Source organism: Apodemus sylvaticus, chromosome X (assembly GCF_947179515.1).
Source record: "Apodemus sylvaticus chromosome X, mApoSyl1.1, whole genome shotgun sequence".
NCBI lineage: Eukaryota > Metazoa > Chordata > Mammalia > Rodentia > Muridae > Apodemus > Apodemus sylvaticus.
Window position 1 is genome coordinate 27,619,804 of NC_067495.1, and position 25,366 is coordinate 27,645,169.

Below are 25,366 nucleotides of genomic sequence, written 5' to 3' on the forward strand. Positions count from 1 at the left end.
CTCCATCGGAAACCCCTTAATTTAATCATAGTCAGCAGAATCTCTTTTACTAATATGAAAAATATTCACAGATTCTGCAAGTTAGGACATGGACATCTGGGGAAGCCATATTTCAGCCTACTGCATCAACAATATATTTTCTATCTTATCATGTTGATAAGTGTTTTGGCAGTTTCCAATTTTAAAGAATTCTAATTATTCTATGACCATTTTTTTTTACACATCTTTGGATTTTTGCTGCTGGATATGGTATATAATTGCTGTCCTATAGGATAGAGACACTCAGCCTTAGAACATTTTGCAAATGAGTTCCCAACTAGCAAAAACATGAGCAAACTGTGATTCTACATCCTTGTTGATGCTTAATATTGTCTCTATGTCTCCCTCTTTTCCTTTCTTCCATCTTTCCTCTTTTGTGTAAGAACTGATATATTTTCATGGATCCATGTCTCTTGTGTAATACAATAAAATCTCTTGTTCTCCAAAGCTGAAGATTCCAAGGGCAGTTCCCGTTCTCAAAATGGATGCATCGTCTTCAAATGCCATTCTACCCCAATATGACAGCCACTCAAAGAAAAGTTATGGTTCCCAACCAACCATCAACATACGCTATATTCCAAGGGAAGACTGCCCTGATTGGTGGCAAGTAAGAAAACTGAAAAGGTAAAGCTAACCATTTTAATCGACTACCCAGAATATATAGAATATAGAATATAGAATATAGAATACCGAATACAGAATATAGAATACAGAATACAGAATATAGAATATAGAATATAGAATATAGAATGTAGAATGTAGAATGTAGAATGTGAATGTAGAATGTAGAATATAGAAAAATATAGAATATAGAATATAGAAAAATATAGAATATAGAATATAGAAAATTATAGAATGTAGAATATAGAATATAGAATATAGAATATAGAATAGAATATAGAATAATGTCTGTTGCCCCATAGCCTCAGACTATAGCCTCAAAGCTGGTAGTGCAGACCTTAGCTGAACTAGGGTGGTCGTCTCCAGAAACATTCCGTATTCAAACTAAAAGAGTAGGGAAGCCAAGTGGTCCCTCTGGAACTGAGAGGGATTTCAATGATCCTATCTAACATTCTTCATGATAGCTTTCACATTTTAGTCCTTCCTCCTCTTGCTTCAAATTCCTCCAAATAACTGCCTAATCCTAAGCATAGACTCTGTAAGCAGTCTCCCGTATATAAAAGGGTGAGTTTACAGTAGGCTTACTTAGTCCTTTCAGGTTTTAACCAATGATGCTCTCCAAACTCAGAATTGAAAGTGAGTCTATCTTTGGGGTCTGTTCCATACTTGATGCTCAGTAAATAGTAAATGTTTAACTGCATAGCAACTGGATCATGTAGGAAAGTCAAGTGTTATCCCTTCCTTTTTTGCTGCCTTAGACCTCAGCCCCACCATACTGTCCACTGTCTGTCATTCTGAGAGATGTCAGCTTCCTTGCCAAGGGCCGCTGATATCTGTCTCTACATTGAGTAAATGCAGAGCCTATCTCTGACACATTGTTTATCTCCTTTCGTGCTCTTATTCCTTGACTCTTCACACCATTGTTATTTTTACTTAAAGCAAATGCCTTACTGTACCGATGATTCAGCCACAGAGTCACGTGGAACCTGAAAAAATTTAAGTATATACCATTGGATTCAAATGTCTTTAAAAATAATAAATCATGGTTTTCCACTCTAGGGCACAGGTAGTTTCCAAGTGTGTTGTCTATACCTGATTGCTGAGGAGAGACTGCATTTATTTGTCTTTTTGCCCTGTGCACTTATAGATCGGGGCTGGCAAGATGGCTGGCTGCCTGAGGATCCCGTTCAGACATGTCACCCTGATGCTCTTGAGTTCAGTCCCACATCTCCCATGATTGAAGGAGTGAACTAGCTACTTCAAGCTATTGCAAGTTCCCTCTCCCCCCCCCTCTCTCCCTCTCCCCCCTCCCCCTTCTTCCTCTCCCTCTCTTTCTCCCTCTATCTTCCCCCCCCCTCTCTCTCTCTCTCTCTCTCTCTCTGTGTGTGTGTGTGTGTGTGTGTGTGTGTATCACATACATTGAATGCAAAAACAAAACACAAGGCTAAATAAGTTGCTTTGCCTTTTTCAATGAAAGTTTCTGAAAAAGGAGGAAGGCAAATGTCTTTTCTGGGACTGGAGGAGACAGGTAGAGCAGGTGGGGAGGAGGCATTTTAGAATCAATGGCATTTAGAATTCTCTAGGCACATCTTAAAACAAAGCCTTTTAAGATCATTTCCTTGCCAAAGCAGACTGTCCCTGTGAATTGTAGTTTAGAAAACAAAAAAAGGTTGGACTGTGAAGGCAAACAGGAAATGGGGTCTAAATTCCAGACAAAGAAACCTTTGGACTTTAGGGAGGAGGTAAGCAGTTCCTTATGCTCTTAAAATGATGGGCTGCAGAGGCCTATGCTAATCTTGCTGCGTCATTTATGTCCAGATGAGTTGCAAGGACAAGACTCTTAGCTCTAATCACACCAAGAGAGAGGAGAAGAATATATTTAACAAATATGTAAAGGATGGTGTTGCGCATCCACAAGAGAGGCAGAGCAAAGCTAGTCAGGCTGTCTCCTGATCCAGGGTTCCTGCTGCTGAAGTAATTTCCATCATTCCTAGCAGTTCTCACTTGTTCAAGAGTTGGCTTCTCTGAAAAGAGCAAGATGTCAAATAAAGCCAAATAGTTAAGACCTATCTGAAACAAGTCATTCTGTCACTTAATATTCAATAATCATACATTTATAAATGTTCTGTCAACAACAACAACAACAACAACAAAACCAACACAGCTGTCACCTCAAGGGGGACAAGAAAGAGTTTTAGAGCCAAATATGAGTGCCCATGGCCCAGGATCACAAATTGAGGTCACCCCAAATTCCATGTTTTAATGAGATAGCAATTTTATGAAGTTCTCATAGAAACACAACAACAACAAAAAAGCCATAAAGCAAAACATTTTTCAATGGGTGAAAACATAGTGTGGGGGGGGTCTTATAGTAAAGAGGGAGCACCTGTGTTATAGGCCTCAGATGTTACCAGATGACAATTTAGCTTTGGGGTTTGTAGAAGCTAATGATTGCTAAGTGTCAAAGAAAGCAGCAACAAGGGGATAACCCAGGTGACTGTTGACAGACCAAAGCAGGCGCTGGCTAAGTCTCCCAGCATCTTTCAGAACCCATGTCCCACCCAGCATTTCTCACCCCAACTTCCACCCTAAATGTCTCCCTCCCGGGGAGGGGAGAAGCCTCAGCTTTCCTTCTCCCCCACCCCCTTCTCTATTTCCTATGTAAAGCAGCCATTATGGCTACACTACTTTGGCCTGGGCAGCTTTGGTTGGTCTGTCTAATCCTCTCCCGCTGCTCCTTCCCCCTCTCATGGTCTGGTTTAGTCTGCTGGCCGTGTTCATCTTGGACTCTTCCCTCTGCCTGCTTTTTGCCTTGAACCTACAATTAAAAATCTTCTCCATACTATATGAGTAGTCCTGTCCTTTTATTTCATGTTTCCAGAGGTCTGTCAAGCTAATACATTGCAGAAGGTTTTACTGTCAGTCACAGGGATGATAGGCCATACACAGAGATGGCCAAGGACTGGCTGACAAGAGAACTAAAGATAGCCTGACACAGATAAAACGAAATTAGGTACGGGAAATGCAACATTCCAATGTCTCCACAATCACTGATGTTCTACTCTGTTAGCCTTGCAGAGGGTCAGTGGAAGATATGACTGCTTTCCAGGAACTTTGTTTTCAGTACACTAATCATATACCTTTACTTGCAGCGAGGAAGACATTGCACGCAGTAACCAATTGGAAAGAACTATCGTATCTCACAGTACCTCAAAGATGTCATGGTAAATCCAACTGAGATGCTACTTTATACTCAATGTTGACTTTCGGTTGCAGAAAAAAACTAACCACATTTGAAATAAGTTTGCAGTGAGGCTCTACATGCAAGATTAATATAGTCCAAAAATGTCCATGTAATTTGCCTCTGAATACACATGTGGGTCTCACTGAGGTTTCCTTGGCTAAGGTTTTCCTCCCACTGATTACATCTACTCTTCAGTCATGAAGTACTTTGGTACTAAGATATGCTTTCTCAGGCAACTTTAACAAGAGAGAAAGCAACCGCAGAATAAAGTATTCCCTAAGAATAGCTCTGTCCACATCACCAACATTTTAAAAAATATTATTTTTTTATTTTTATGCGTATGAGTGTTTTGGCTGCATGTATGTAAGTGTACCACATATGTATAGTGCCCAAGGGGCCAGAAGAGGGCATTGGATCCCTCAGAATTGGAGTTACAGCCAGTTGTGAACTGCCATGTGGGTACTGAGAACTGAACCAAAGCTCTCTGCAAGAGCAGGAAGTGCTCTTAACCACGGAGTGATCTCTCCAGGCCCAGCATCAAAATTTTATACTTCCTACTGAAGCCACCTTTGTAGGGATCTCACGTGGTTCATAAACTTGCTCTTCTGAGTCTACACAACCTGATTGAGTTCCCAGGAGCCTCTCATGTTGAAGAGGTCTTCTCTTCCTGCACAGGCCATAGCCTTAGGTTGTGAGTGACCAATTTTTCTTTTTGCTGATAACTTTGCCAAGTGCAAAGGGGAAACTTAGAAGTCTTGAGTTTGTCTATAAGGATACAATAGCTTGGTATTGCTACACTAGGCATTTGTATTGTTTCTTGCTTTCCTTGTTTGTTTGGCATTCATGCCTTTTCTCAACTCTTCTTAAGGGGATTACCTGAGTCAAGTTCATCTGAAGAAGAGGAAAATCTGGATGCTTATGAGTGAGTGTTGAAAGTTTTGTATGTTTTTCTAAAACTAGAACTAGATATTTTTACATAATTCCTTGAAGCAGGCTGTATTTACGTGGGTAAATTCATGTGAGGCTCTGAGCCATTTTTCTAAATGGCAGGTGGTAATGAACTTAGTTATTATCAGTGAGGATGTTTTCCCCAGTCTGGACCATCTAAATCTGCTGCATATACTCACTGAATTTATCATGTACTGAATGGTTTCATTTCAAAGATTAATAATATAATGGTTCTGCTCATTAGTTACTTGCTAGATCCCTCTAATCAAGGTAACATCTGAAAGCTCTTACTAAGACATTTGGCATGATGCACTAATTTCACACAGCAGCACACTGAGCTACTGCATATAACAGCATTTATGTCTATAGAGTCTTATTCATAGGATGACCTTATTATTTGGCATTACAGTTGAGATTCCTGACAGAGAGACAAGTTCCATTAGCTATCTGGCACAAATTCATCGGTAAGAATAAGTGACCACTGAAACTATATCCTTGGGTAGGCCTAAGGTTAAGGCCTCTTTTAAGATTCTTTCTAAAATTCAGGGCTTTCTGTCATTCTATAAATATTGACTTTATTAAATATTCGTGATAAAGAAAAATCAAAACAGTATATCATATTGTATTTTGAAGTCACTCAACATTTAAAGGGCTTTAGAAAGTTTTAGGATTCATATGGGCATTGGGATTCCATACACTTTAGTTCTCTTCTGAGTGTTATTATTGGGTTTAATGGTTGCATGTGAAGTGAGAGCTTTTACAATAGACCTGGGTGTTTCCTCTTATCCTTATACCTATAATTTATCGCCAGGTTCTAAGTATACCTGTCACATTAGGGAAGATGTGGGACAGCTTCTATTCTCTCTTGGTTCTATTTTTTTCTACATTCTAGCCTCCTATTTTTGTTAACTTTAGCTATCAACTTGATGGAAACCTGGGAAGAGAGAACTTCAGTTATAGAATTGCCTCCATCAGAGTGACCTATGAGCATGCTCATGGGGGCATTTTCTTGATTGATAAGTGGGATGGCCCACCTCAGCTCACTATAGACAGTGCCACCGCTGGGCAAGTGGTTCTGAATGCTACAAGAAAGCAGCAAGCCATGGAGCTTCTTAAGATCAGCCCTGTGACAGCTAATCTTGGTTGTCAACTTGACATTTCCAGGAAAAGGGAGCTTCAACGAGGAACTGCCCTCCACCTGTTGGCTCTGGGGCATTTTTTTATTCGATATATTTTTTATTTACATTTCAAATACATTTCATTTATTTCCCCTTTCCTGGCTCCCCACTCCCAGAAAGTCCCATATGCCCTCTTCCCTCCCCCTGTTTCCCCATCCATCCCTTCCCACTTCCCTGTCCTGGTATTCCCCTACACTGCTGCATTGAGCCTTTCCAGAACCAGGGGCCACTCCTCCGTTCTTCTTGTACCTCATTGATGTGTGGATTATGTTTTAGGTATTCCAGTTTTCCAGGCTAATATCCACTTATTAGTGAGTGCATACCATGATTCACCTTTTGAGTCTGGGTTACCTCACTTAGTATGATGTTCTCCAGCTCCATCCATTTGCCTAAGAATTTCATGAATTCATTGTTTCTAATGTCTGAATAGTACTCCATTGTGTAGATATACCACATTTTTTGCATCCACTCTTCTGTTGAGGGATACCTGGGTTCTTTCCAGCTTCTGGCTATTATAAATAGGGCTGCTATGAACATAGTGGAACATGTATCCTTATTACATGCTGGGGAATCCTCTGGGTATATGCCCAGGAGTAGTATAGCAGGATCCTCCGGAAGTGATGTGCCCAGTTTTCTGAGGAACCGCTCTGGGGCATTTTGTTAATTGCTAATTGAGATGGAGGGCCAGGCTACTGTGGACTGTAGCAACTCTAAGCAGGTGGGCCTAAGTCAGGTAAGAAAGTCAGCTGAGGAGCCAGCAGAAGCTGGCCAGTTCAGTGTTCTGCCATTGGTCTCTACTTCAAGCCTCTGCTTTGAGTTCCTGCGTTGATTTCCCTCGATAGTGTACAATCTGAAAGCTGAAATAAACCATTTCCTCTCCAACTTACTTTGTTTATCACAGCAACATAGAGTAAATTAGGATTGCCTCTTTAATTTCACAGACAGGGAAGTCTATTTTCAAAAAAAAAAAGACTAAGAGGATTGTTCAGAGTCAAGCACTATAGATGAGGTAGTTCTTTCTAGAGCTCAGATCTCCAAACTGGCTGGTCTAAGAATCTTTCCACTTCGTTGAACTGTCTAGCTGCTATTATTTCCTTCTTCTGTTAATACGGATACTAGACAGAATACCAGTTCCCTTTAACAGAGAAAACACTTTCTGCTTTGCATTTCTCCCACAAGCCTTAGCATTCACCATCACACTTCTTCTGCACATCTTTCCTCTTCTAGTCAGTTCCTCTAATTCCCCAAACCCATCCCCATTGTACTTCACAAACTATTTATTCCCATATGTGATATTTTAGCCCATGCCAGAGGGACACAGACATAGCTAACCTCACATGAAACATAATTTTTTTGTTGTTGTTTCACATACAAAGTAAGGCACAGAGTTCTTGGCTCATTAATTAAATTGGCAAAAAATTAATTTTTTATCTCAAATTTTTATTATAGAACAAACACTTTCTGATTTCAAATTTTTATTAGAATTCTCCCATAATCAAAGCAGTGGCTTTGGCATGAAGTTAGCCAGAAGCCACAAGAGAGACTGGGCTCAGAAACAGTCCCATCATGTGTGGCAGATGTTTTCCCACCAAAGGACAACATGCAAAGCTAGATATCCACACATGAAGAGTAGAAAGTCAGACCTTACATCTCACACAAAGATTAACTCAAAATGTATCCAAGAGCAAAGCTAAAACTAAACTTCCCAGGGTAAGCTATGGTCAACTCCCTTAGGCGAGGCAATGCTTTTGTGGATATGACTACCAAAAATTCAAGCAGCGCCAACAACCCAACTATTAATGGACAGAGAACCTAAAAAGCTTTCTTCAAACAATATATAAAGAAGGCCACCAAGCAGATAGAACACGTGACATCAGTAGTCACTCCCATGTGACTTCTATAAATGACTTCAAAGAGCAGAATCAATCAGAAACAGCACTGATCTGTTTTCTCTGGTGTCCTCCAGAGGGAACACCCGGTCCAGAGGTCGAACAGATGTGGCAGCTACTGTGCTTCCTATTTTAGTTCTTTTCTGTTAAGGACCAGAGAAAATCCTAGGTGATTTTCATCTTGCTTTAAACATAATGTTATCAATATCCCTTTCTTCCTCTGAATCTTGATCTGGCATCTAATATTGATCTTTTACACTCAAAAAATAAAAAATGAATACTGCAAAGCTCTGCAGTAGCCTTCCTTCAAACACTGCCATGGGGATTTTCCTTCCTGGAGCACACAGGCCGACTACAGCAGACATGCACCCAGGTCCTCCTTCATGCACCACCCTCCAGCTTGTCCTTATAACACCAGGGCATGGCTGGGCCTGCAGCCCTCACCACACCAGATCACAGTCTTTGGTCCAGTTATTTTTATTTATTTATTTATTTTGGAAAAAGAATTCTACTCAACCTTGACACATATCTTTGCCTTCTGTCTGCATATCATTTTATATGTTTATCTCTTCCTGTTCTGAAGAAAAAAAAATTTAAAAGCATTTGTTTTGAGACTAGTTGATATAAAATGTGCTTCTATTGAATTATTAAAATAAATGGTTGGGTTGAAAGACAAGAGTGTTTATCCTTGGTTATCCTGGCTTTCCCATTGCAATCATCAGGGATCTAATCTCTCTGGTCCTCATTCGAAAGAATGAAATGTAGGCTAGCTAACAGTCACCTAGCAGGACTCTAGCAGCCTACTCACAACTTGATATTAGCTAGGCCTCACCTAAGAAGTAGAATTTGGGAGATAAAGACTAAGAATCCTCAGGTAATACTATCCAATAATTAGGTTTGAATATCCACAATTTAGGCTGACGTCTTATTTTATAGAGTCAAATGTTGAGGGACAAGTTGGATGATTTTAAATATGATTAATTCTCCAATCCAGAATTCTTTTGCAGCTGGTTTGCTGGAAATATCTCCAGGTCACAATCTGAGCAGTTACTGAGACAAAAGGTAAATAATAGAGCTTTTCTCTACACACCTCAAAAATCTCTCTCTCTCTCTCTCTCTCTCTCTCTCTCTCTCTCTCTCTCTCTGTGTGTGTGTGTGTGTGTGTGTGTGTGTACTATGCATGGTGTGTGTGTAGTGTGTAGTATGGTATGCTTGGTGTGTGTGTGTGTGTGTGTGTGTGTGTGTGTGTGTGTGTGTGTGTGTTCACATGTTAAGAATCCATTCCTACCACTAGACTACCCTTGCAGCCCAAGAATATCTGTCTCTGCCAGGTCCTAGAATGAATGTACTTTTCTGAGAAACATTTTGCTAATGTTTCAACTGACCGTGTCATTGGCCTTTGGGTTACTGTCAACTCCTGGTGCCCAACTCTAGCTGTATAATGAACCACCTCAGGCTGTTGAAGCCACTCTGATTACCAAGAGGCTTGCTATCGCTTTGCCACATACTCAACAAACTTTTCTTCAAAAATAAATAAACCACCCCCAAAACTTAGTGGCCTGAAACAAGATTTGCATTTCTTACAATTCTGTAAGTCAGCTTATTCAGGCAAATGTTTTGCTGAGGGATGACTGAGGGTCAACTGGAGCGTTGTGGTTCTTCCTTGTACGGCCTCTCCAAGAGTCTGATTTGGGTCCTCGTCATAGAATAGAAACCCTTCAAAGAGGACTAGTTCAGCATTGTAAGTACTTAGGGACCCTCTGCTTTGACAGCATCAGCTAGTGTCCCATTGCAAGTCACATGTCCCAGTCTAGAGCCAAGGCAGGAGGAGATAGCACAGAATCACAAATAGGAGAGATGATACCATTTTTCAGGGCTGGGGATGGAACCCATATGATAATGTGTGCTATGCATGCCTCCCTAGTTACTTTTCTACTGCTATGAAGAGATACCATGACCAAGACAACTTATATAAGAAATAGTACATTTCAGAGGGTTAATCCATGACCAGTCTTGGTGGAGAACATGGTATCAGGCAGGCAAGCATGGTGTTGGAGCAGCAGCTGAAAGCTTACATATTGAGACAACAATTGTGAGACACAGAGAGCCAACTTGAATGGTGTGGGCTTTTGAAACCTCAACCCCATGCCCAGTAACACAGCTCCAAACAAGGCTACACCTCCTAATCCTCCCCAAACAGTCCACCAGCCAGGGACCAAGCTTTCAAATATATGAACATATGGGGGACATTTTCATTCAAACCAACACACTGAAATATATACCCTTAGTCCAAGAAAAATGACTTAATGTGAGTTATCAATAGAATTATTTTTCTCATCTGGATTTCACTGCTCATTAGCACCTAAACCAGGGCATAGGAGATGTGATATGGAATTAATTTACTTGATTTTTATTGCTAATTGATATGACCTTACCTACAGTAAATTCTTTTGATCTATGAAAATGGTACTTTGTTACAATTCAGTCTAATAAAACACTAGCACACAAATTATGTTTTAAGATGTACTCAACAGAATGTGATAGATTTGCTTGGAAAACTCTTATATCCATAGTTTATTGTGCTTTTTCTGAACTTGGATAAAACTCAAAAGTTAAAAAAAAAAAAAACAGAAGGAGAGAGAGGAGGAAAAGAACCAAGTGAGAAAAGAAAGAAAGCTAAGCTGTGGGACCCTTCTGTGGTAACTGTTGGGTAACCTGCCATTTTGCTGATATTTAAAGTGCATCTACAACTATCTTTGCTTACTGCCTATACAAAAATCATTTTTAAAAATAATGAACATTGTTCCTCTTTTTCAGGGAAAAGAAGGAGCATTTATGGTTAGAAACTCCAGCCAGATGGGAATGTACACAGTGTCCTTATTTAGTAAGGCTGTAAAGTAAGTACAATGTAGACTTACTTCCTTTTTCCTCTTGTGACTGTTGTTTGAAAACGATGATCGCTTAATTCTGTTTTGAGGCGAGACACCACTCACTCCTGAACTCTGGAATTTGGGATCAAAGGTTTTGTGTTGAATATGGCCATTAGCCATTGCCTTCCTACCCTCTACTTTCAAGAGGCTATGCTCTGAGTGACCTTCTCCTGTCCACTCCAGACAAGGCAGAGTGCTGTGCGCATGGCACACCTCCATAAACATTTATTGAAACAACAGTGTGGATCCCTTGGAGTCAGGCCCAAGCACAGAAAGAGAAACAAAAAAAAAAAAAAATAGTGACAGCACTTCTGAACTCACAACCCAACCTGCCTGCTGAGCAGAAAAGCTTGCCCCAGTGCCCAACTCTCATTGAGCCTTTCCTGTGGGATTGAATCAAGGTATCAGTGTTTTCTGAGTATCTTTTATCTGCCTCTCTGCCTGCCTGCCTGCCTGTCTGTCTGTCTGTCGGTCTGTCCATCTATCTGCTGGCCTTTGCAGGTAAGCGTTCTAGTTCAAAGTCAAACTTTTCTTCCCATTTCAGGCCTTTATTATGTTGAACAAGTTTCTCAACCTGCTCTGGGCCTGAACTTCCTCATCAGAAAGGGAAATAGAATAATGATTTTTAATGCATTCAAAGCAACGAGGTGCTGCTAAATAAAATAGCAATGGTTACGGCAAATTAGGCCTGTGACCAATTACACGATTAAAATTACTTCCCGCATTCACATCAGTAGTATGTGTTCAGAGATTGTGTGTCCATCCCAACAGAGAGCCACAGTATTTAAATTCACCAACCTCTAACAACGGCTTTGAGGTGGCCAAATGTCAACTAAAAGCCATAATTAAGTGGTACAATGTTGTATTATTTAGTATCCCTAGTTCAATAAATGTGGATTGCTGTGTACAGCCTTGTGTTATAATTACTCGGCACTTGTGTGTGTTTTGTCTAATTTGGGGTACTGGAGCAAGCTTCTCTGCTCAGCAGGCAGGTTGGGTTGTGAGTTCAGAAGTGCTAGCACTATTTTTTTTTGTTTCTCTTTCTATGCTAACAGAGCTAGTGTATAAATTCAGGTTTACCTTTTTTAAAATGATTTTTCTATTCTATGAATGAAATCATTTAATACACGTATTAGATTAGGATACTATCTAGCACACAATAACACTAAATGATGAAGCAGTTATTGTTAATGGTGCTGCTGGTAAGAAAGAGTAGTTCTGTCTACTCTTGCATACCTGGTCCTTGGGTACATAAGAATTCCCAGCATCATCTCCACAAAGCCATCATCATCAGGAGCCCCCTTGTACTGGCTGGTTTTGTGTGTCAACTTGACACATGCTGGAGTTATCACAGAGAAAGGAGCTTCAGTTGGGGAAGTGCCTCCATGAGATCCAGCTGTGGGGCATTTTCTCAATTAGTGATCGAGGGGTGAGGGCCCCTTGTGGGTGGTGCCATCTCTGGGCTGGTGCTCTTGGGTTCTATAAGAGAGCAGGCTGAGCAAGCCAGGGGAAGCAAGCCAGTAAGGAACATCCCTCCATGGCCTCTGCATCAGCTCCCACTTCCTGACCTGCTTGAGTTCCAGTCCTGACTTCCTTTTGTGATGAACAGCAATGCAGAAGTGTAAGCTCAATAAACCCTTTCCTCCCCAACTTGCTTCTTGGTCATGATGTTTGTGCAGGAATAGAAACCCCGACTAAGACATCGCTCCAGAAGTTTATATCCTTGAGACAGCACCTCACAATGTAGCCTCCAACTCTTGAGCTTCTGCCTTTGTGTTCCCAGTGCTGGGATTACAGGCATGCACCTTCCAGAGATTTATAAATTACTTTTCCATGGGCTAATAACTCTTAGATTCTTTGTAACACCCCTCCAGAATAAATAGGATCCTTTACAAATGAGGAGATTGGGGTTCAAAGAGTACCCTTAAAGACAAGCCCAAGAGGCAGGACAAATGACCAATCTGAAGCTAGGCCACCAACAACCAAATAATCAAGCCATATTATTTTATCCATACTAATGTGTCTCTGAAACCCTCTGTGTTTGGGGGACAGGGGTTGAACTGACATTGAATTGATATGGACCATTTAAAAGAAATAGTTCTTAACAGCAAGATTGACTGACTTCTGTAGATGTGTGCCCCTCTACACAGAGCATGCATATGTATTTGTAATAATTAGATGATAAAGATATATTATCTTGAGATTTGTTTTACAGAATACCTACTTCCGATTTGAAATAACAGGGTGTATCTTGAAGAACCATACAGCATTTGCCAATACCAGAATCCATGCCTCTAATAAGCACATATACTAGATTTCGCATTGTCATTGGCTGAAACAAATCTAACAACTAGAGAACATGCTATTGACTCAGCATCAAAACAGCTGTGGCCCTCTGGATGGAGCCAAATCAAATGTCACTTGTTCTCCTCTTTGAACTTCATCACCCCAGATTTATTTTTGAAGTTGATCCAGTAGAAAATTATTAAATAGATAAGGAATTAAATGAAAGGAATATCCCTTTTAAAATCTTTTTGAGGTTATAACTTAATTACATTTCCTCCTTGCTTTTCTTCCTTCCAAACACTCTCATATACTGGTCCCCAACCTCTTTCAAATTCACGGTCTCTTTCTTCAGCAATTATTATTGCACATATATATATGTGTGTATATATATGTATATATATATACATATATATATATATCATATATGCGCGCACGCGCGCGCGCACACACACACACACACACACACACACACACACACACACCCCTAAATACAACTTGTTGAGCTTGGTCAGAGTTTCTATTGCTGCAACAAAACGCCATGGTCAAGAATCAATGTGGGGATGAAAGGGTTTATTTGGCTTATACTCCCATATCACTGCTCATTATTAAAGGAAGTCAGGACAGGAACTCAAACAGGGCAGGATCCAGGAGGCAGAAGCTGATGTACAGACCATGGAGGGGTGCTGCTTACTGGCTTGCTTCCCCTGGCTTGCTCAGCCTGCTTTCTTATAGAACCCAGGACTACCAGCCCAGAGATGGCACCAGCCACAATGGGCCCTTCTCCCCTTGATCACTAATTGAGAAAATGCCTTACAGCTGGATCTCATGGAGGCATTTCCTCAACAGAGACTCCATCCTCTCTGGTGACTCTAGTTTGTGTTGACACACAAAACCAGCCAATACAGACCATATAATATTACTTGTATGTGTGTTTCCAGGGCCAAATGTCCGTCATTAGAGAACCAATTGGTGTGCTCTTCCTGGGGGAGGACCAGGTTTCTAACTCCCAGCTTTCTTCAGTTGACTGGAGTTCTTTGTGTAGGGCTGAAGCCTCATGGGCTTTTCCTCATCCAGTCTGGCAATGTCCACTGGTGTCATTCTAGTCCAATGCACACTTGAGCAATCATGTTTAATGAGAATTCATGAGTAACTTCTGATCTTATCCTGAGAGAGATTCTCACAGCAAACTCCTTGATCTTCTGGTTCTTACAATCCTTCCATTTCCCTACCCTTCCCCAATGTTTCCTGAGTCTTATGTTAAGGTGCAGGAGTTTTTATAGATATGTCCATTGGGATTTGGAAAGCAAAACCCTTTTATGAAATGTCATTAACTCATACTCACACCACCAGCAGATTAGCCATTTGCAACACAGAGAAATGCCTTTTCTTCTCCTGATGCATTGTTCTTGTGTGGCAAGTCTCACAATCTTTATAAAAACCAGAGAAGGAGGCCACCGAGTATTAGAACTGAACTCTAAAATCTAAGGCAGGTTATTTCTGATTAGCCTCAGTCAGTGTGCATGAGCTCATCACAATGTTGTAGAACTGGAGGAAAAGAAATAATTTTTTGAGGGGAAGGGAGGGAGGTTGTTTGTTTTTGTTTGTTTATTTATTGAAACAAAGTTTCTCTGTGTAGTCCTGGCTGTCCTGGAACTCTCTCTGTAGACCAGGGTGGGCTCAAACTCAGATATCCACCTGTCTCTGCCTCCCAAATGCTGGGATTATTTATGTGGAAAGTATATACAGTGCACTCACTGGATCATAGCATGGTCTGACCCATAGAAAATGCCTGCTAAACTGATGGTAACAACTAATATTGTTGCTTGGAAAGAGGAGTTCTAGATATTTAAGTATGGTATGACCTCAATGCTTTTCTTCCTGCATGTACCATTCCCAAAGGAACTCTTGGGTAAGAATGCACAAAATCTAATCATTTTTGCCTACACAATTTTCTCCCAATTATTATCTTAAGGGAGAATTTATGTTTTCACATGATCTTAAAGAACTTCAAGACTTGTAGCTATCAAAGACAGATTCTATAGATTCTCTTTATTATGCTGTGAGGAAAAGTACATGAAATTAATTTTTCTAAAATGTTGTTGTTATCATCATCATCATCATCATTATTATTATTTAACTGTGCTGTGGGGGCACTCATGTGTGGAGGTCAGAGAACAATTTGTGGAAGTCAGTTCTCTCCAGCATGTAGATCATAGGAACTGAATTCAGACTGTCATAGTTGACTGCAGGGACATTTACTGCCTGAGCCATGTTGTTAGCGCTTCAAATTGAAGCTTATCATGCATGAATTTTGTATATGCACAAAGGACATGCTGAGTTCAGAGAGGATCACTCTGCCATAATTACTGATTGTCATGGATGCTTTCAGAGAAACACCAGATGTCAAGTTTGAGTAACCATCCCTGTCTAGATCTTATTCCCCAATTTGTAAATAGATTCAAAATAATTATCCACTCATTATTTCATCAAAGCTTTGTTGTGTGTTTAAAACATCCTAACATTGTCTTTCTTCCTTACTAGTGATAAAAAGGGAACTGTCAAACATTACCACGTGCATACCAATGCTGAAAATAAATTATATCTGGCTGAAAACTACTGTTTTGATTCCATTCCAAAGCTCATTCACTATCACCAACATAATTCAGCAGGTAAACTTCTTTCTTTTTTTTTCTTTTATGAGCCCTCACATATAACTGTCAGCTTTTTTTGGATACCACTGATCCTGTTAATATTCTTTATTAATAGGATACCAAGAAATGAGGGAAAATGCTATCAATCTCTGTTATGATGTGTAGCTCATACTTTCTCAAACATAACACAATACACTCTATAAAACTAGAAGGAATAAGGTTGATTAAGTTGAACAAGTTAAGAGAAAAAATTATTTTTCTTTAGATTTTATCTAGTTTTTTTTAAAGTATATGTGTGTGTGTCTTGTGGACATGAATTCAGTGCCCACAGTGGCCAGGAGGCGAGGGCATCATATCCTTGAGAACTTTAGTTATAGATGGTTGAGAGCCACTTGATGTGGGTCCTGGGAACCAAACTCAGGTCCCCTGAAAGAGCAGTACAGTGCTTGTAACCACTAAACCTTATCTCTTCAGATCTAAAAGGAAAATTGTTTTAGCAAAACTTTATTTCTAGAGTTTTCTCCTAGATCATAAAAGCAAGTTGAGTATAAGATCCAAATATTAGAAAAATGAGCATCATTGGATTGGTAACTTTTCAGTACAGGATAGTGTCAATCATGATATATTTTTGTATATGGATGATAATATGTGTTATGTAAGAATTACATATTCATAAACATTACATTTAACGGAGATAAAAATGACTATTCACATACTATTTAGTTTATCTTCCTTACTAACCCTACCTCAGAGGACATTCCATGCAAATATTCAAGGTTTACCTTGTTCTCTTCAACAGCTATGAATAGTTCTATTACATTTTGCAAGTAACCCTCTGGTTGCTGCAGTGGCTTATGTGTGATATTTTTACATTTTAATGGATATTTTATTGCACAGCACTGTGGATATAGCTCTGTACATTTAAAAATGTGAAGTTCAGACCCTTTAATTACAGCGAGCTAAAATCCATTTCCCAGGCTTCTGCCATGGCTGCCAGAGAACAGGAGGCACTTTATGGCCTGCTGAGACCTTCAGTGAAAGGCAGTAAACTTCTGAGGCCTGCCACAGCTCAGCACAGGTGCAAGGACCAAGTCTGATAATTACGTGTAAGAAATAGGACTATTTCCCTTGACCTGCATCCCAGGCATTGTCTGACCATGGTTGTTAAATGGGGTGCCAGGTACTGAGGTGCATTTTAGCCCAACAAATTCAGTTAAGAAAAACAGAGGAAAGGTGTGACAGAGAGGCCAGATTAAGTTGTTTTGTTTGAGCTTTGTAGTTAGAATCTTTCCGTTAATGTAGCTTAGTTTACGGATTTCTTCCTCACAGAGGCATCTGTTCTTGAAAGTCACTAGTTTGGTCAAATTAGAACTAGTGAACTTAAAGTTTCGGGAAATGAGGAATTAATGGGACAGAAGAAAAATGACATTAAATCCTTAAAGCTGGGTTATAAGTAAGAGCATCCTGTTCTGACTTGTGAGTCTCTAAAGTTAGTGTGCTCATTCATTAAAATTACCCAAGTATTTAAAAAATAAAAATAAAAACAAAACTGTGAAGTTGTCAAATGGTTTGCAGAAGTATACAGTCCTACTAGTAACATTTTTTTTTTATATTCGATATGAGCTACTGTTTTCTCTTAAAATATTGCCTAGGTGAGGAGTATCCCTATTTTCAGTAATAAGTTTCTGTGGGGGAGTAGTATATGTTTTGCACATGTTTGTTTGTGTGCTTGTGCATGTACATATGTGCATATGTATGTAAAGGCTTGAAGTATGTGGTAGTTTGATTGAGAATGACCCCACAGGCTCATATTTTGAATCCTTAGTTACTAGGCACTATTTGAAAGAATTAGAAGGATTAGGAGCTATGGCCTTGTTGGAGGAAGTGTATTACTAGGGGGTGGGCTTTGAAGTTTCAAAAGCCTATACAAGGCCTAGGTGGTGCTCTCTCTCTCTCTCTCTCTCTCTCTCTCTCTCTCTCTCTCTCTCTTCCCCTCTCCCTCCTCCCCATCCCTCATGGATCATTGTCCCTATTTTCACCTACTGACACCAGCACCTTCCCGCATGTCACCATGCTTCTCATCATGATGATAATGAGCTAAACCTTTGCTCATAAACTATATGCCAGCCCCAATTAAATGCTTTCTTCTATAAGAGGGTCTCATCACAGCAATATAATAGTGACTAAGATAAGGTCAATAATGGTTGCCTTCCTCAGTCACTTTATTTTTTAACACAGCATGTTTCACTGAATTGGATAGGTTGGCTGGTCATTATCAATCTCCAGGGATCTGTCTATCCCATCTTTTCAGTGCTCGCATTAAGGATGTGCACCACGGTGCCAGATGTGCACATTGGTACTGGGAATCCAAACTCATATCCTGATGCTTGTGCTTCAAGCACTTTACTAACTGTGCCAGTACTAACTGTAGTAACTGTCCCAGGTCTGTAAGAGCATTCATGACAGGAAGTGACTTGGTGGATTTCTGACAGTATGTGAAAATAAGCCATGGGCTCTGCATCGAAACAGTGCTACCATGTCTGACTTGATTTCAATTCCATTTTGGTTCTTGTTTGTATTTTTTTCTCATATTTCTTCACATGTTCATCTTAACAAATAGCATCTCTTAGGAAAGTTATTATACTAACATTTATCCCTCAATAAATAATTGCACCTTAGAGGATACACAGGCTATAAAAAGGATATTAAAATGTTGATTTATCATTGTGTTTTCACTAAATTTTCAGTTTACTAGTGTATTTTATGATTCACACAATGATTATTATATCAGCAGTCACACATATACATATTTCAAAGGAAGGCATTAATTTCTAACTTATTTTTAATTAAAATATTTTATCACAAAGACATTACATTTCTAATAGAAAGCATAAGATGCAAAATGCTTTTAAAATAATCATGATTCCTCTTATATATGTATATTTATATATGCATAAACATACACACTTGTATATAGGTATTCATATGGTTTGCAAAATAAAAACTTATATTACTCATGCTGGTATTTATTTCTGCTGATTAAAGGTACAGTATTGAAAACATTTGATGAACACTTTTAAACAGAAACAAATACCTAAATAGGATGGAAGAGGAAACACATACGTGATAAAAAAAAAAATCATATGCTTAAAGCAATAATCATTTACTCTTTTGAGTGATTTCTTTCAAGACCCTATCAACATGATTATTTTAATTCAACTTTGCCATAGGTACATGTAAGTAAAATTGGCTCAAGCATTTAACATAAATGGGAAATAAAGTTAATTTTAAGAATGCTTGTTTTATATGTAAATATATGTTTATTATATGAGGTTTTTCAGATTTATGTGCTATTTATATGCATATGTAAATGTAGGACTAACAAAAAGATAGTAAAATATGAATGAGAAAAAAATGTTATGCAAAAGATTCCATCTAGCACCTATTCCCTGTGGAATGTCACACAAAGTAACTGGCTCTTTTAGATTTCACTTTGCATTACGTGAATGTGTTGGTTCAAGCCACAGAATACAAAGACAGGATGAATATACTCAGCATTGATTCTCTTTCTGTATCACAACACCCTATGGCCCACATTGTCAGCTTACTAGGAGAGTGTGAAATGATTCTTTGTAACACGATATGATGTTAACGTGGTAATATGTTACTGATTCTATTGCAGGCATGATCACACGGCTCCGTCACCCAGTGTCAACCAAGGCCAACAAGGTCCCAGAGTCTGTGGCTCTGGGAAGTGGTATGGACACACCTCTGGGCTCTTAAACTCCCATTTCCCACAATTTGGGGTTCAAATGCATATGATTATCTGATATATGATGGGTGACAGGAAGGAAGTCCCTACTGAGACTGCACCAGGGAGACATTTAGTCTAATTTATATCATTCGGGTTTTTTTAAAAATCATCTATCCACACCTAACTCTGTAATCTCCCATGAGTTAGCAAAACAATGGATTATTCTTACAAGCCATTACAATTCGCCTCCAGCACCCCTTACCTGCCCTTTTTTTCACCTGGATTCTTTGCTTGCTCCTATTTGGAGACAGTCCCCAACTCTGTGTCTTTAGGGTAATAGCATCCACCTTGATGACATATTACTTTGTTTTATAAAAAAATATCTAACAGTGTTTTATCAACTTAAGAGCTTTAAGCACATTTTGATATTAACTATCTCTAAGACACCTCCACTGTGTGTGTGTAGGGGGCTGGACTTCATTTTGACTTTTTGTGTCAAGAAGTGCAGCTGCTTTGAGAGCATCATTTTCCTGGGATATGGTCATGATATCAGTTCACTGGAGATTTTTTGAAGTTACTAAAATGATATTTTACTGTTCCTCATTTTGTGGATACACAAACCTCATTGCTGAAGAAATTGCTTTGGTCGTTGTTGACACAACTCCTAAGGTATCTGCCTTGCTTCATTAGGAATTTGGGAACTGAAAAGAGAAGAGATTGCCTTGCTGAAGGAGCTGGGCAGTGGCCAGTTTGGAGTAGTCCAGCTGGGCAAGTGGAAGGGGCAGTACGATGTGGCTGTAAAGATGATCAAGGAGGGTGCCATGTCAGAAGATGAATTCTTTCAAGAGGCCCAGACCATGATGTAAGTTTCTCCTCAGGAATGACAATGCTGAATCTCCATAAAACAGCATTAACATTAGCCGTCCGTGTCCCTGACATTCACAAAGCCTGGCATATGTTGGGCACTTCACATTTAGGAGTTATGTTTTAGCCTAACTGTTAAATAAAATCAATGTTATATTTTGGCCTACCGAACTGTTAAATAAAGTCAATGTTATGCTCCTAATTTGACAAGTAGGCTTGCATAACACCTTGAAAGCCCATTGGCTTTCTAATATTTCTGACTATTGAGAAGGTAGCCCATGGCCTCTGTGCATTTAGACTCTCTACCCTTGATCTTTCTCCTACTCCAAACTTTGTCCTGTGCTACAAAGGGCCTTAGTAGTTACAAGTATACATAGCACTCAACATATCCAAATTTCCTTCACATCTCCCACAACTATGCATTAGCCAACGGTATTTGTTAGAAGTAGCATGGTTTACATATGCAGGAACAGACTCGTGTATGGTCTTCAGAAGTCCTGGAGTGGGAAAGCCTAAGAAACACTTCTAACCCAGGTAAAACAGCATGGCTGGTCACTTCCTTAGGAAACTAACCAGGAAGGATTAGAAAGTGTTATAGCAGGGCCTTGGTCAGGAGATGGCTCAGTCAGTAACATGCTGGCAATGCAAGTATGAGTTCATCCTTTGAGCCCATGTAAAAAAAAAAGCTGTGCATGGTAGTACATGTTTATAGTCCCAGAACTGAGGAAGAAGAGGAGGAGGAGGAAGAAGAGGAGGAGGAGACAGGGGAGAAGGAGGAGGAGAGGTGGAAGAGGAATAGGAGAAGGAGCAGGAAGAGGAAGAGAAGGGGAAAAGGAGACAGGGGAGAAGGAGGTGGAGGAAGAGGTGGTGGAGGAGGAGGTAGGTTGCCCTTTGGTCACTGTTTGGTCAACCTTATCTATTAGATGCATCTAAGGTCTCAATGAGAGACCCTGTTTCAAAAAACCAAGGTAGATGTTTCCTGATGAGTGACAGCCAAGGTTGACCTCTGTCCTCTACAACATGCACATAATACAAAAACACTTGAAATTTGCAGATCCTAACCTATTTCTATGGCTGTGATAAAGAGCATAACCAAAAACAACTTGGAGAGGAAAGTGTTTATTTGGTTTATATATCTACATCTATTGAAAAAACTGTTCCATAGTTTACTGAGACATCTTTAGAGGTGAATACTCCAGTGTCCACTTCCTTGGTAATTCCTTTTAGACATCAGAGGGGACAGGGAAGTTGCAATAAAACCTGCTATTATAACTGAAGGATTGTTTGAAAGTAGAGATGCTATATGAACACAAGCCTTTGTTCAAGGCTGCCTTCATAGACATCCGACCCCATAATCCAAGGACCTCCAGTACTTGCTTTAATGCTCTGCTTTCACCATTGCAAAATAATAAATTTTGGGGGTTTGTGTTTTTGAGACAATCTCTCTTTATAGTCCAGGGCTGCTTGAAGGTTACTACATAATCCAACTTAGCCTTAAAATGATAGCAAGAACCCCACCTCACCCTCCTAAGTGCAGAGGATACAGTCATGAGCTATCGTGCATAACTCAAATTAAGTTGTAAACCATTATTTTTTCTTATTCTCATTTTTTCAAAGAACCTGCAAATTATACAGAGAATTCTGTCCTGGGTAACTAGACCAGTACATAAAACTAGAGAAAGCCTCTTGGTATCTCCCTTTCATAGAACATAAAATTAAAAAACTAAGACTTTCTTGGTATATGATATAGCCGGTGTCTCCTGGTAAAATATTAAAACATATTTTGTCATTAAAGTGTATCATAAATTATCTGTAAGACCAGTCTAAGCTCTGTGGAGGTGGAAGCAGTAGCAGCCCGGGGCTTCCTGCTCAGTCAGTGTATGCTGATGAGCAAGCTTCAGACAGCGAGAGAGCCCACCTCGGAAAAGATTGGTGACCTTCCTGGAGATGACACCTGAGGCTGTCCTCTGGGCATTACACAAAATATACATGCATGTGCAGTTTCATGAATATGTGCATATGTGCATACATGCACACACGTACACACCACACACACACACACACACACACACAAATGAACACTTTTTTTTCTTTAGTTTTTCAAGACAGGGTTTCTCTGTGTAGCCTTGGCTGTCCTGGAACTCATTCTGTAGACCAGACTGGCCTCGAACTCAGAAATACACTTGTCTCTGACTCCCAAGTGCTGAGATTAAAGGCACGTACCACCACTGCCCGGCTAATGAACACTTTTTTAAAATCAAAAACGAGGGAACAAAAGAAGATATAAAAAAAGGATTATGTGTAGTCTCACTTCTCCAAAAATCAACTGTTTTTATGTTACATACACCCTTCAAAATACTGTATTTTATCTACAAATAGCACTTACATGAACCCTTCAAAATAATATATTTTGTCTACAAATAGCACTATCCTGATTCTTGGGAGAAAACGTGGATGCAGCATCTCCAGACTGAGAGCATTGCTGAGTGGCTGTCAGATTCACCAGTCTCAGATCTGAGGCCAAGTACTGTCTCTTTTTTTTTTCCATGCCTCCAAACAGTATTGTTTCCCAGAACACGCTCCAAAGCTCCATGCTCTCTTTTTCTGTTTTTGCTTGGGCCATCTCAAAAATGAACTTTTCAAATTGATTCTTTTTCAGGAAACTCAGCCATCCCAAACTGGTGAAGTTCTATGGAGTATGCTCAAAGAAATACCCCATCTATATAGTAACGGAGTATATAACGAATGGTTGCTTGCTTGATTACCTGAAGAGTCATGGGAAAGGACTAGAAAGCTCCCAGCTCTTAGAAATGTGCTATGATGTCTGTGAAGGCATGGCCTTCTTGGAGAGCCATCAGTTCATACATCGGGATTTGGTAAGCTCAATGAGAGGAGAGAACATAGCTCACCATTCCCTCCTCTAGGGATAGGGCTGCTAGGAGGTCTGACAAAGAGGAGGCCTTCACTTTACTTCACACATTTGTGACTCCTGTAAGCATGTGATTGGTTTGCAATAAAAAGATCACAATCGTAGACTAAAATATTTTAAAGACAGAGAGAACCATCAGAGTAAAATAAGTTATGAGGATCTCCATAGCTACAGGTGCTGTGGTGTGAAGAGCAAATGGAAAGACTTGGGCCAATTTAGTGTTTCTCAAAACCATTGAACTGAAGGTGGCCTTCTCTCTGAGAGCTCAGTGGGAAAGCAGTGACTGGATACAATAACCAAATAAAGCAAAGACAGAGATGGGGCAGAAAGAAAGTGTATGTTTGGGTTAGGGCGGGAGTTCCAAGTCCTGTTGGGTACTCACTGGTCTTTAGCTTTAGAGACCTCCTTATGCTGAATACCAACCACACTGCTCACACCAGGCCAGTGCATCCCATAAGCCCTGGTTGCAGCATGCATGATGTCCAAGCATCTGGGAATGCATAGGATCTAGTGGATGTCCTTGATAAGCTGAGATTCTGTGTTCAAGTGTATTTTCAAGAAGCTCAGATGCTTGGGTGAACATATTTATGCAAGCATGTTTCCCTTTTGGAAAAAAATGAAATTTACAAGAGATTTTTGTTTATTTTATTTTATTTTTATTATTTTTATATTATTATTATTATTATTTGGTTTTTCAAGACAGGGTTTCTCTGTCCTGGAACTCTGTAGACCAGACTGGCTATAGACCAGACTCAGAAATCCACCTGCCTCTGCCTCCCAAGTGCTGGGATTAAAGGTGTGTGCCACCACTGCCCAACCAAGAGATCTTTCTTTTTTTTAAAAAAAAAAAAAAAAAAAAAAAAAAAGCTCAGAGCAAACAAGATTGTGATAGGCTGTGTTGATTTTTGCTGCAACTGAAGCTGAGGGGAGGAAAATATCTGAGTCTGATATCTGGAGGTTCTTGGTTGCTTTTACTACTTGGAGATTTTGCTTTCCCTCCCAAGGCTGCTCGGAACTGTTTGGTGGACAGTGATCTCTCTGTGAAAGTCTCAGACTTTGGAATGACAAGGTAAGCCAGTAATCTCCCCAGACAGCTTTTTTTTTTTCTGGTGTTCCCACCTATAACATCAATGACTTCTCACACACTGCGAGCTGTAGCATATCCATCAGTTACAGCCAAGAATGTGATTTCAAGCTGGGTGATGGGCTCAGTCAGTAGAGTGCTTGCTGAACAAGCATGAGTTTGGATTTGGATTCCCAGTACCCCACATTACATCCAGGCACTGTGGTGTGCCCCTAACCCCAGCAACTGTAGAGCAGACACAGAAGGGCCAGCCATTCTAGCCAATCAGCAAGTTCCAGGTTCAGTGAGACACCCTATTTCAAAAATTAACTTGGAGAGGCCAGAGAGATGGCTCAGCAGTTAAGGATGGCTTTTTCAGAGGACTGGAGTTCATTTCCAGCATCTGTGTCAGGTGACTCACAAATTCTTGTAACTACAGCTCCAGGAGATCCAACACCCTCTTCTGGCCTCTTTGAACACACACACACACACACACACACACACACACACACACACACACACACACAGAGAGAGAGAGAGAGAGAGAGAGAGAGAGAGAGAGAGAGAGAGAGAGAGAGAGAACCCTTGAACATATGCACAATTAAAACTAAAATATTCTTTTAAAATGAAGGTGTAAAGTTATTGAGAAAGGCATCCAACAGGCTTCTGCACGTGCATCAACTATATCCCACACACATAAATTTTGACTATACTAATTTCTCTAGGCAAGCCATTTGGTTTCATTCTATAGTAAATCCATTGGTCTTATTCTTTTTTAAAAAGTTTTTTATCATTCTTACTTATGTAGACTTGTGTCTGTGTAGGTGTGTGCACATTGAGTGTAGGTGTCCAAAGAGGCCAAAGGAGTGGGATCTTCCTGGGGTTGGAGTTACATGGGGCTATGAGCTGCCTGGTGTAGGTAATGAGATTCAAACTTTAAAGTCCTTTAGAAGTACAATACATTCTCTTA

General features: G+C 39.9%; 1 protein-coding gene and 1 pseudogene across 2 annotated transcripts in view; one reads left to right on the forward strand and one right to left on the reverse strand.

Moving 5' to 3' along the window:
- Nucleotides 1-25,366, forward strand: part of Bmx (BMX non-receptor tyrosine kinase) — a 57,429-nt gene that overhangs the window by 21,781 nt on the left and 10,282 nt on the right. For both annotated transcript variants that reach the window (XM_052171550.1, XM_052171549.1), the window contains 10 exons: nt 488-663; nt 3,813-3,884; nt 4,773-4,826; nt 8,927-8,981; nt 10,737-10,816; nt 15,677-15,804; nt 19,469-19,543; nt 20,231-20,402; nt 23,064-23,280; nt 24,338-24,402. In XM_052171550.1, coding sequence (XP_052027510.1) covers nt 488-663; nt 3,813-3,884; nt 4,773-4,826; nt 8,927-8,981; nt 10,737-10,816; nt 15,677-15,804; nt 19,469-19,543; nt 20,231-20,402; nt 23,064-23,280; nt 24,338-24,402 — 1,094 coding nt within the window. The remainder of the gene's footprint in view (nt 1-487; nt 664-3,812; nt 3,885-4,772; nt 4,827-8,926; nt 8,982-10,736; nt 10,817-15,676; nt 15,805-19,468; nt 19,544-20,230; nt 20,403-23,063; nt 23,281-24,337; nt 24,403-25,366) is intronic.
- On the reverse strand, nt 8,121-8,342 carry LOC127675414 (cytochrome c oxidase assembly factor 5-like; annotated as a pseudogene).